Consider the following 12610-nt stretch of genomic DNA (forward strand, 5'->3'; position numbering starts at 1 on the left):
ATAAGCATTAACGTGTACAGACATTACTGGCACACAAATCTAGAAAATGTCTGATGCAGGTGTTAGCAATGGTTGCTCATCTTGAAACGTGTGCACTAGACCGGGGTCCCCATTCCCTGAGACAACTACACACCAGCACCATTACAGGTACCCCACACCCAAAGTATTTTAGGACTGGCAAGCCTTGAAATCTCAAATTGACTGGACAAGTCATATACCATACCCCCAATAAACAGTACACATATCAGACCACTTCAGAACTACAGGTTGTAGTCCTACAAGATTTTCGAGCCTTGCTGAACTTTGGCAAGGGCTTCATACTCCAGTAAAACACAAATTTGTCACCAAATTCTAGCATCCACACCCACATCTAGGAAGGTTAAGCTCAGCAAGTTTATTTAATCATCTAACAGTTCATGCATGAGCTTAGTGGTGGGCATGAGCATGAGCTTAATTGCCTTTCATATATAGAAAGATCCTGCAAGGAGTTATCTTAATACAAGCTGAGCCCTTCTCATTATGAGCTCTCTAGGTGACCCCTGGCAGAAGAGAGACACACTGATAACGCTCATCAGTATACATTTCCATCTCCCTAGATCCTACTCTTCCTTGTTAAACTCACACAGCAAAGAACTCACACCTAGGTACAACATTAGCACAGCCCAGAATTTCCACAAAAGCAAAGGAAGATTTTTCTTCATTTGCTACAGATCATTTGTGGTTGTGCAGAACCGTTCACATCCTATACCTTTGAACATAACCAAACTCCTAAAACCCTCACAACAAAACACAAAAAATTATTTAACCATGCAGTAATATTTATGTGTGTATCTTGCCTATGCGTATTTTCAATGCCACTATTTATGTGTGTATCTTACCTATGAGTATTTTCAATGCCACGAAGTAAGATAAACCTACTGAAATGACTAAAAGTAAAACTCTCTAGAGGTAACATACGTTTTGTCATTTTAATGTGTGTGTTTAGTTTCTGGGTGAGGGAAAGGAGTATTGTGCATTGTTTATGGAGGTTTTGCTTGCACGTGTCAGTGCCTTTGTGTGTGACTTTGCATGAATTAGTATGTGTTACTCACTTTGTGTGTCTTGGTTCGCATGTAGTAAGGGATAGAGTGCTTCTTGATGAGTCTTTTTAAAACACATAAGGGGTCACGATAGCGGTATCCTGACCCCCCCCCATAGGACACTTGCAAAATATAGCCTTTTTTTCAGGCCAACTGTGGCTCCACCACGGGGCTTAGTGTGACCCCCTATGTGTAAATCCTCTATGGATCACTGGGTCCCACGCAGAATAAATAAATAAATCACACAGCGTGAGGTTGGGTGCATGTGAAGGGTTGGGTTGCAGGGCCTGGGCACAGGCCAGGCCATCAGCCGTGCACGTCAGTGGTTGTATTAACATACAATAATGATATATAACTTTATGTTAAAAGCATAACATTCAATAAGAAAACCAAAGGTGACAGGGAAATTACAGTTAGGTTGATGTTGTACCCATACCAAACTGTAGAAATATAGCAGTTAGTGTTATACCTATAGTTTCTTCAGATAGTTATAACTATAACTTGTGCAGTTAAGTAACTTTAGGCCACAAGTAATAGTTTCTTAACATAAGTATAACTTAACATAAGTATAACTGTAACTGTTGAATTTATCTGGTTTTGTATGGGTAAAACGTCAACCTAAGTATAATGTCCCTGAACCCTTTGGTTTTCTTAGTGAATGTATATATGTATCAGCCACACAGTGGCCTTCACTATGTAGTTCTAGTTAGGACCTAGTTACCATAGGAAACTGATTTTTGGTTTGCTAATAACTTTGGAGCCGTTTGATGTAAATGTTCCAAGAAAAAGTTAATCCACTTCAGCTCCTTCCTTGAAAAGTTTTGGGGTGATCCATCAAGTGGCAACCTCCTTCCTGCGGGAGCCAGAAGCTCTTGCAAATCTTGTGGGAGTTTGCGCTCCGATTTGCTGGCCACAATAAGAAGAAACTTTTGTGGCTTCCATTACAGGACACAAGACAGTGCCAAAACAAAAAAGGCGTACAGGGGTAGTGTAGGGGTACTCTGACCCACTTGACCTTGTATGGTGGGACCAGACAGACCCCAGACCAGAGCCAAATTATATATATTTTGCAGTGCCACAATCTTTTGCGACTCCAAGGGGGAATCCAGCGTGGGCCCCTCTTTTCCAGAGAGAATCTTGTGGGAGCACAGAGGGCTGAACTGGCTCACGCAAGTATCTTGCAGGAGTGGAAAACTTTTTTTTTTTTTTTAAACAAATGAAAAAGGGGAGGTGTGGATGTCTGTGGTCAGTTGACCACATGTGAGAGGGAGTCTGATCTGAGCAGGGCCTGGCTGCCGGCAGGGGTTTGGGCACAGGGTCTGGTTGTGGCCAGGCCCTGCGGCCAATCTCCTGATGCATGGACAAAGGCCATGCGCCTTAGGGGCTGGCCGCCACAGGCCATACACTGGTTATGACCTCTCACATTACATCATTCATGACGTTCTATGACATAACTGATAATATCACTGATGACAACACTGCATGACAAGGCAATAACTATAACTGAAGAATTTCAGTGTTTTCTTGAGTTTAAATGTTCTGTTTAAACTGACATTTTCACCTAACTATTAACGTGGTTTTAACCTTTGTTTTTGAGTAAGTATAATATACGCACACACACATGACAACATAGGGTACAGCTATAAATGCATTGCTATATTTTTATGTTTGGCTTTGTAGAGTAGTTTTTTTAGAATTGCTACATATATAGGTGCAAGTAAATAAGGCTCGGACAAAGCCATTTGTGCACCTGAATTAAAATTCGGTTTGCAAATCGCAAGATTTAAGAGTTTAGAAACATGTTAAATATTCACAGAACTGTATGGAGGCACAAATACATTTATCATAAATACAATTAGACAAATTTGTTACTTTTATGAGGGTATGTATCTGAGTAAATCTCATACATTCAGTGAGGAAGTGTTCAGGGCAGGACAAACTTGAAGAGTAGATGAACACTCGCAAAGCTGCACGTGAGAGTTCAAAACGTTTGTAAGGAACATTTCCTCTTTGGATACAATTGGAGATTTACTTTTGCCACCTTTGTTCAGGGTGGGATTTTAAAAGGAGCAGTCCAAAAAACGGTTAGAGTTTAGGGGAAGGTTTTCCTAATTGGGGAAAATCTTGCATATTGTGCGAATGCTTAAAAATGCAGCTTTTCTAAATGGATAATACTTTGTAGCGAACATTGCAATATTCTCTTGGAGCTTGAGGTACTTCTCACTGGAACGTCAGCAAACTGATAAAAATAGTTGCTAGGATAGTTGTAGTGGTGGGTGGAGGGACTGTTTTTCATGTCTAATCATCTTTAAAATTCTGTAGCTGACTCCCTGGAGTGAAAATAATGATTGCATACCTGATTGTGTTAAAGGTGTAGATGATCGGTTGGTGGCCCTAGAGGTGACTTGAGCTGTGTCGCTTATCAGTTTGGGATGCTGATGGATCAGTGTTTCTTTTTCCATCCCATCTACCTCAAGCACAAGCTGTCGCTGTAGGGACAGGTTGGGAAAACAGTAGGTCAGTAGAAGCTGCCCGATCCATCTAGCCGTGGTTCTCTGATTGTCCTGTAGTGCAAGAGTCTATCCCAATCTTGGGCCACTGCATCAAGACATCTGATACCTACCTAGCCCATACTGAGGATTCTGGCGTGAACATAATGCTTGGAACTGCCCCTAAATTCAACCATCACCTCACGCACACACACTCATGGAGCCAGTAAGGCATCCACACATTGTATTACTCACTAGTCTCAGCCGATGGACACTAGAAGACCTGGTCTCCCCATCACACACATGGTGCATATTCATGTGGGAATTAGGCCACTACAAAGAGAAACGTGTTCATCCACTCATTGACTTATTTCTACCCTTACACTTTGCACCTTCAGTATACATTGCACATATTAATGATCATTTAAGAAAAAGTGTACTGTGCCTCATGAATAGCAATTGAAAGAGAAGCTAAAGAGGATCTTGTGGAGACTTTGCGGCATTTTGCCATACCACAAACAGTGAGATATTTAAACATAGAATCTCAAGACTGTTCTCCATCTCTATGGGGGATATTCTGTCCATACAATCTGCCTGTTTGCTATGATTCCTAAGTCACGTGGCTCTTTCAGTCGTAGCTTGCCCACCTTTGCTTCTAAACTCTGGAACACCCACTGCTTCACTACAAACAGAATCCTAGTATCAGAATATATGGTGTCTGCTACTTACATCTTTTTTTATGACCATCCTTTGGCATGGTGCACCCTAGTACCTAGAGATTCTTCAGCGAATAATGCACTATATCCATGTTTTACTTTATTATTACGCATATAGCAGGTTGTTTTATGTGAAAAGCTGGTATTTTGGGCTACATATTACTGAAACAACTGGTTCAGGCTAACAATATGATTTGTTATTTATTTGGCAAATTGTGAATTGAAGACAAAGAAAAAAGTCTATTCTTCTAAAAAAGGTAAAATTATCTCTAAGTTTTTGTACTAATTCATAGTAGTATTTGTTGAGTGTATAATAGTGCGTGCCATTAACACTTCTGCTCTTAAACATATTTAATTTTGCTTGCAGGGCTTCTCAGTGGACAGACCTCACCCACAAACACCAAACTGGAGAGACTGGACTCCCAGCAAGTGCTGCATCTCTGCGTCCGATATCAAGAGCACCTTCACCAGTGTGCAGAGGCTGTGGCCTTCGATCAGAATGCGCTAGTGAAGCGTATCAAAGAGGTGAGCACACACTGCACCACAAGTCACGTGCCATAACTAAGGTCTGTTTGGTTGCAGAGGTACGACCTAGATTTAACCCTCGTACTCTTTCCAAGGCTGACTAAACTTTTGGTTTTCCAAGATCAACAACATTAGTATTATAAGTTGGTAGATATTACTACCATATCTTTACATAATATTACAGAAGTTTCTTTATCCTGTCAGAGGAGATGGGCAAAGCTGTTGGAAGGGGAATGACAAACCTCTACAACAATGTCTTCACAGATCTTGCAGTTCAGTGAAACAAATGACAGTTCAGTACAGAGATTGGTTATGCCTTGAAGGAAGAATAACCTGCATCCTTAGGGTTCCAGTGACACAAGGTACAAGATTTGCCACCCTCTTGATAAACATATTAGCAAATAATTAAAACCTTATGACCCATACCTATCTCCGAAGCATGTTTGTAACATCTTAATGATGCACCTCCAACAGCTTACTTACTTTGAATCAAAGTCTGACTTTTGCTTGCTCTCTGATTATCTATACCTTTCTCCTAATGAAAACATCTGTAGGTCATTACGATTTTTAGGTACTCTTGTATAGATCTTTTATTTAGTTGAAGTCTGCTGTGTGGTGTTGGCAGCAAGGCTTCAATTCATCTTGGGTGTGGTACGCACCAGATGGTTACAGGATGCTTTGGGGTAAGGCACAGTTTGGCCATTGTTACAAATGGGGTCTTTGGTTGGCAGTCAGGTTACCTCCCCCGTCCAAGCAGGGACCCTCACTCTAGTCAGGGTAAGTCACACACAATCCAAATTATCCTGTGCCCGCCCTCTGGTAGCTTGGCACTGAGCAGTCAGGCTTAACTTAGAAGGCAATGTGTAAAGTATTTGTGCATTAAATCATACAATAACACCATATAGCACCACAAAAATAAACCACACAGTGTTTAGAAAAATATACAATATTTATCTGGGTAAATGCAGGTCAAAACAATTAAAATGCAATAAGTATATGTTGAGATATCACTGTCAAAGTGATATAAAGTGTCTTAAGTCTTTTAAAAGCAATCAAAGTCTCTTTCAAGCACAAAGTACCTGGTTCACGTGCAAAATCTCTGCAAAGAACCGCAGAGGAGGAGATACGTGGAAACAAAGGGGTGTGCGTCGATTTCTCGGGCTGCACCCGGCGATGCGTCGTTTAGTTTTCACGCAGGGACGGCTGAGCGTTGATTTTTGTCGCTGGCCTCTTCGGGATGCGGGGTTTTCGGATGCCCCGGGGACGATGCGTGGATTTCCTGCACTGGCAGGACGAAGTTACAGGAGCTGTGTCGATTTGGTGGGTGTTGGGTCGAATTTTCTACCGCACAGCAGCCGCTGCGTCAGTTCCTCTCTGGAAGTGGGCTGCGTTGTTCCGGCTCAGCTGTGCGTCGATCCGGTGGGCTGTGTGTCGAATTTCCAGTCACTTTGCTGGCGCTGCGTCGATCTTCTCGATGCAAAGTCAGGGTGCGTCATTCTGGTTCGGCGTGCAGTGAATTTTTCACTGCAGTGCAGGCTGTGCGTCGTTTCTGGCAGGCCGTGCGTCGAATTTCACCGCACAAGGAGTCCTTCTTGTAGAGATGAAGTCTTTTTGGTCCTGAGACTTCAGGGAACAGGAGGCAAGCTCTATCCAAGCCCTTAGAGAGCACTTCTTCACCACAGCCAGAGAGCAACAAGGCAGCAGGGCAACAGCAAGGCAGCAGTCCTTCACAGAAAGCAGACAGGTGAGTCCTTTGGGCAGCCACGCAGTTCTCCTTGGCAGGATGCAGGTTCTGGTTCAAGTTTCTTCACTAGGAAGTGTCTGAGTTGGTAGGGGCAGAGGCCCTGTTTAAATACCCAAATGTGCCTTTGAAGTGGGGGAGACTTCAAAGAGTGGCTTAGAAGTGCACAAGGTCCCCTTTCAGTTCAATCCTGTCTGCCAGGGTCCCAGTAGGGGGTGTGGCAGTCCTTTGTGTGAGGGCAGGCTACTGTCCTTTGACATGCAAGTGTCAGGCCCTCCCAGCCCAGGAAGACCCATTAAAAATGCAGATGTATGCAAGTGAGGTTGAGTATCCTATGTTTGGGGTGTCTGAGTGAATGCACAAGGGAGCTGTCAACTAAACCCAGCCAGATGTGGATTGTAAGGCACAGAATGATTTAAGTGCAGAGAAATGCTCACTTTCTAAAAGTGGCAATTCTAAAATAGTAATATTAAATCCAACTTCACCAGTCAGCAGGATTTTGTATCCCCATTCTGGCCATACTAAATATGATTTTCCAACTCCTTTCAGATCAGCAGCTGCCACTCAAACAATGTATGAGGGTAGCGCCAATGTTAGCCTATGAAGGAAGCAGACCTCACAGCAGTGTGAAAACGAATATAGGAGTTTTACACTACCAGGACATTTAAACTACACAGGTACATGTCCTGCCTTTGCCTACACAGCACCCTGCCCTATCGGTTACCTAGGGCATAACTTAGGGGTGACATATGTAGAAAAAGGGGAGCTTTAGGCTTGGCAAGTACTTATAAATGGCAAGTCGAATTGGCAGTGAAACTTCACACACAGGTCTTGCAATGGCAGGCCCGAGACAAGGTTAAGGAGCTAATTAAGTGGGTGGCACATTCAGTGCTGCAGGCCCACTAGTAGCATTTAATTTACAAGCCCTGGGCACACATAGTGAACTTTACTAGGGACTTATCAGTAAATTAAATAATCCAATTGGGTATGATCCAATATTACTATGTTTAAAGGGAGAGAGCATATGCACTTTGTGCACTTTACCACTGCTCTCCAGCGCTAGAGTCTTAAAACCAGCAAAAACAATAGCTAAAAAGTGGAGGGAGGAAGGCAAAAAGTTAGGGGTGACCACCTTAAGGCAGTCAGGTCTAACAGCTGTGTGCTGTAATATCAGGCCTAGCACATACCTCATTGTTATGAGAGTCCATTTTGGCTTTCACTGAAGCATTGCCTGGTTTGGTTTGGTGTCAATGAAGCATGAGCAATTTTTCTGAATATATCAACGCATTACTTTTCCAGGCTTGAGTCTTGATCGCTTTTGCCACAAATGTTATCCAAGCCAATTTTGAATATATTTTTTTTTTCTCTCATTTTATGGATTCTAAAGGTACCCAGAGTTTGAGATCTCTTAGATGGAACCAAGAAATTTGCCAAAAGGTTGCAAAGTGTGCCTTGTAGACTTTCTTTGATGCACCCTATTGTTCGATGGTTACATTTTCAGTACTGTAATTGATCCTCCGGTCTGCACTGTGTCTTTTAGGCTGAGGTGTAAAACAGCAATGATGCACGGTGATCAGAGAGGCAAGCACACTGGAGGGCAGAAGTGTGCAACCTGGCTGTTGTCCAGAGGGCTGTTCTGTGCCAGTTTAGTTCTCTTTCTGTCACCTTGGCTTACCCTGTGTGTGTTCTGATCCTGGATAATAAAGGAGGCGCACATGGGGAAGTGTTGCCTCCTTAAGAATGGAGACTGTCACTCCCCTTGTGTTCTTTAATGTGTCCTCTACCAGACCATATCTCAGGAAAGTCTGTGCATGTACTCTACTTTTATTTTACAGCAGAGTCTAACACAGTGAAAATGTTTTCAGCATGGTGTGTCATTTCCATTTATGTTAACAAAATGTGGTAGTTTGATTTTCTTTAAAATTACAATTTATAGTAAGACTTTATGGTTTTATTTAACCCCTCTCTTCAAATAACTTTCAAATATATTTTTATTTGATTCCTGAAATGGCCTTACACTGCAAAGATTGCAACTGTAATCTATTTACACATCCTTAATCAATAGCACAGCACAGTTACTAATTTTGAACATGGGTTCTTCGTTTATATTGTTCATGTCAGCGGATTCTTGCGATTTTCAATATAAATATTTGAAATCATAAAATATACTTAGCCTCAGCTTGCCCTTTAAAAAACGTGGAGTTTTTGAAAAGTAATCATTCTGATTCCACATCTGAGTTGGGGTGTAAGGAAAAGGGTAAAATCAGAGCAATTAAGTAGTGACCTACGCAGTTTTTCATTGTTACTATTTGTATTCATCGATGTTTGTGGCTTCACTTAGATTTCACATAATGATGCTTCCAACTACTCCTTACGAATATGGCGATTCTACAAGAATGTGTTAGAAGAATCTAGATTTTATTAGACTCGAAGATTACCATTATATTACATTCCTTTAATGATACACCTCAGTGGCATTGAAAGCACAATAGAGAAAACATAACTATATAGAAAGAAAAGCATAAGATGCTGCAGTATTGTAGATTCTCTGTCTTTTTGCACTGTGAAAGGCAGAACAACTCAGAAAACGGTTCCCAGTAGGAGTCCTGCAGTTCCTTAGAACCAGGGGACGAGAAGACCTCACATTGTTCATATGCATGGTATGTATGTATGTATGAATGCATAAGGTCTTACTATAGTGTGCAGCTAGCCAAAAAACAGCAGAGTGCTGTACACAGATAAAGACTAACTAAGTCAATGCCTAATAGGAAAAGAAAATGGGCTGTGGATGGTTAATGCATTCTGATGTAATGCCCTTTTTAAAGGTGAGTCTTAGACTCTTTCCTTATCTGGAGCACTGCTTGGGGTAGTTCTGATGGATACAGGAATGTTATTCCAAAGCCTGGTTGCATAAATGGAAAATGCCTACTGTCTTGGTTTTTCTTGCTACCATTCTCTGTCTGCAGTAGGATTGTGTCCTGGCTGCATTTGTGTGGAGAGCCACCTGAGATGGTAAGCTCTTCTGCAAGATGAGCAGGGATGCAGCCACCATGGCTTTGTAAATGACACAGATGGTTTTGAAGAAGGTGAGGTCCAGCAAAGGGAACCAGTGTAGTTCCATCAGGGTGGAGGTGATGTGATCACATTTCTTCAGGCCCTTCTTCAGGCTGCTGCAGCTTTTAGGATACTACCCAGGGGATGGAAGGATCACAATGGTTATAATATACAGCAGAATTGTCGGATTCATGTTGATATAGTAGTGTTACCTGATGACATCTTGTGACTCTTGTTTTGCTATCATCATAGATGGATTACCCCCAGGGAAGTAATGTTTCAGAAATTAAATATATATCTTTAGTGATAATCTGTTGACTATTTGTATTTATGTTCCAGATGACAGAAATGACCTTACTATATACGCCCGTTGTTTTGAGAGGGCTTGGAAATGGTGTGATAGTGTGTGTTGTGAGCGGGATTGGTTGTTTGAATGAAGTTTTTTAGCTTTTTGTTTTAAAGTATGTGATGTCTGTGACCCTGTTATGCACTTATACGACTTATGCCATATTATAACAAATTATTTTTTGTTGGCTATCTGTGTGATTTGAATACTGCAGTGTATTACTCAATGATTGCTGAACATTTCAATTGGATTTGATAGTTAATAAAACTTTTTGCCATACACGTTTGCTTATGCTGTATACATTTTGCACCAATGAATGTACTATACATTAATTCTAGTATGGTTGTTGATTTTTCCCGTAGACTTTAGGTATCCATTTTGTAGGGTTCTACATTGTACCCGCCCCACCTCCGTTTGTGCTACCTGGGTAGCATCTATTTTTTTCAGGGCCCTCTTTTGAGCCGGCAGGATACCCCTGAGGGGTGCCATGTGGATTCTGGAAGGCCATGGAATAGGGCATTACCATCATCCAGATTCAAGAGTATGAGGGCTTGAGCAGCAGTTCTGAAACTGCTTTATGTTGAAATCTTTTTCCCAGGGTAACACTGGGACTCTGCCAATACCTGATGAGGCTGCAGTATACATGAAATACAGGAACAGCTATATACTTGTTCTACAGTGCTTCTCTCTAACATTATGGGGCAGTAGTACTGACACAGCTAGATGCGGAGGGTTCTTCTGAAGGAGGATTAACCCTTCTGATTAAAACTGCTTGGATCATGTCTTCAAGACAAAAGTGTGTAACACTATTCACAAATACTTTAAGCTGAATGTAGGCAAGGTCCACACCCAGGCAGCCTTATGGGAGGGATTTAAGGGGTATATCTGCAGGATCTGTACATCTAAACATGCCGGCATGTTGCAAAGCATACGTAATGACTTGGCCAAAATTGAAGAGAAAATACAGGACGTCGATCGCATCTCCCAATTCTCACATTCACATGGGATGCTGTGTAGTAGAAATTTGCTACTACATGAATATCAAGACCTTGATGCCTGTGAGGTCAAGTTTTTGGGTAAATATTCTAGAGCCCATAAATATGGAGAATGGGAGAGACCAGGGCATACCCTGGCTAGACTGCCGTGTCCAACCACATACATTACTAATATACTCTTACCAGACAAGACATCATCTCGGATAAAAATTCCATAATAAACACCCTCACCTCCTACTATAAACAACTATATACCTCCTGTGGGTCTGCCTCAGACATGGCTATGTCAGCATATCTTGAGTAGGTAGCCATGGTTTGGCTGGAAGAAGGTCATCAGCAATTTCTAGCTTTCCCCTTTACGTGCGAAGAGATACACAAGCCAGACAGGCCCTGGGAGGTACCAAAGCCCCAGGGTTGGACAGCGTTACTGGAGATTTCTATAAAACCTACAAATCCATACTGGCCCCTCATTTACTAGAGCTGTATTCCGAATTCCTAGATAACTGTGTTCCCCCTTCTACTCTCTATGCAGTTGTAATCACGCTATTACTAAAACCGAACAAGCCCCCACCTGTGTACCTCTTACTGACCTTTATCTTTGCTGAACCATGACAATAAGATCCTAGCCAAAGTCCTCTTGACACGCTGCTCCCTGTTAATGGACCACATTATCCCTCTGATGCAGTTGGGCTTTGAACTCCACCGGTCCCCTTCCATAAACTTACGGACGGTATTTGCAGTCATCAACCAAGTTTCCCCAAATATTCCGGCAGCGGTGGCCCTTGTCGTCGCTGAAAAGGTATTTTATTCCTTGGAATGGGCATTTTTACACATCACTGTAGCTAAACTAGGAATCCCCAGAGGCTTTTGTGACCTTATCAAATTATTCTACATCACCGACAGCGCGACTGCGAGTGAATGGTGCACTCTCTGGCCCCTTTACGCTCACCAGGGACACCTGTCAGTGTTGCCCTTTATCCACACTTCATTTTTTTTATTGCTATGGACCCTTTGGTCCGTTAGTTCCAGGAGCGACATTTAGATAGATGCCTCAGAGTCCCACACGGGCCGTTACTAGCGTCTTTGTACGCTGATATCTTGCTCTTTGTTTGGGACCCGACATTGAATCTACCCCCACTAATACGTGAGGTGAAACTCTTCGGGATCTTCTCTGGTTTAACTATCAATTGGAGCAAATCTGAACTTTTTCCTCTAACAGCACAGTCCCATGCGAACTAGACTACCCACTACAGTGGTGTGAGGACTGTCCTAAATATCTGGGAATTTATTTGCGTAGAGATGGCTCTGAGGTGATCCGACGTAACAGTGGTCCTGCGGGGGATAAATTATCCACGCAACTAGAACGGAGGATTAAATTACCTTTGTCCATGGCAGGGTACAATTGTCATAATAAAAATAATGGTACTGCCACATTTTTTATATTTGTTCTTAAATATACCAATCGCATGACTGCTGGCTTTTTGGACACCTTACGTAGCCTTCTCACTAAACTGGTATGGGAAGGCCACCACCCCCATATTCAGCGGGCCGCATTGATGCTTCATTACGAGCACAGTGGTTTCAAGGTCCCTGACTTTTATCGTTACCATCTGGTCGCTCAAGCACATTTCACCTATTATTGGTATCACCCGGATGCCAGGATCC

The 12610-nt window shown here is 42.3% G+C and overlaps 1 protein-coding gene across 1 annotated transcript in view; it reads left to right on the forward strand.

Moving 5' to 3' along the window:
* BORCS5 (BLOC-1 related complex subunit 5) overlaps positions 1 to 12610 on the forward strand; it is a 160638-nt gene that overhangs the window by 128859 nt on the left and 19169 nt on the right. The window contains exon 4 of the mRNA XM_069228020.1: positions 4652 to 4809. Within this exon, the coding sequence (XP_069084121.1) occupies positions 4652 to 4809 (158 nt within the window). The remainder of the gene's footprint in view (positions 1 to 4651; positions 4810 to 12610) is intronic.

This window comes from Pleurodeles waltl, chromosome 4_1 (assembly GCF_031143425.1).
Source record: "Pleurodeles waltl isolate 20211129_DDA chromosome 4_1, aPleWal1.hap1.20221129, whole genome shotgun sequence".
Taxonomy (NCBI): domain Eukaryota; kingdom Metazoa; phylum Chordata; class Amphibia; order Caudata; family Salamandridae; genus Pleurodeles; species Pleurodeles waltl.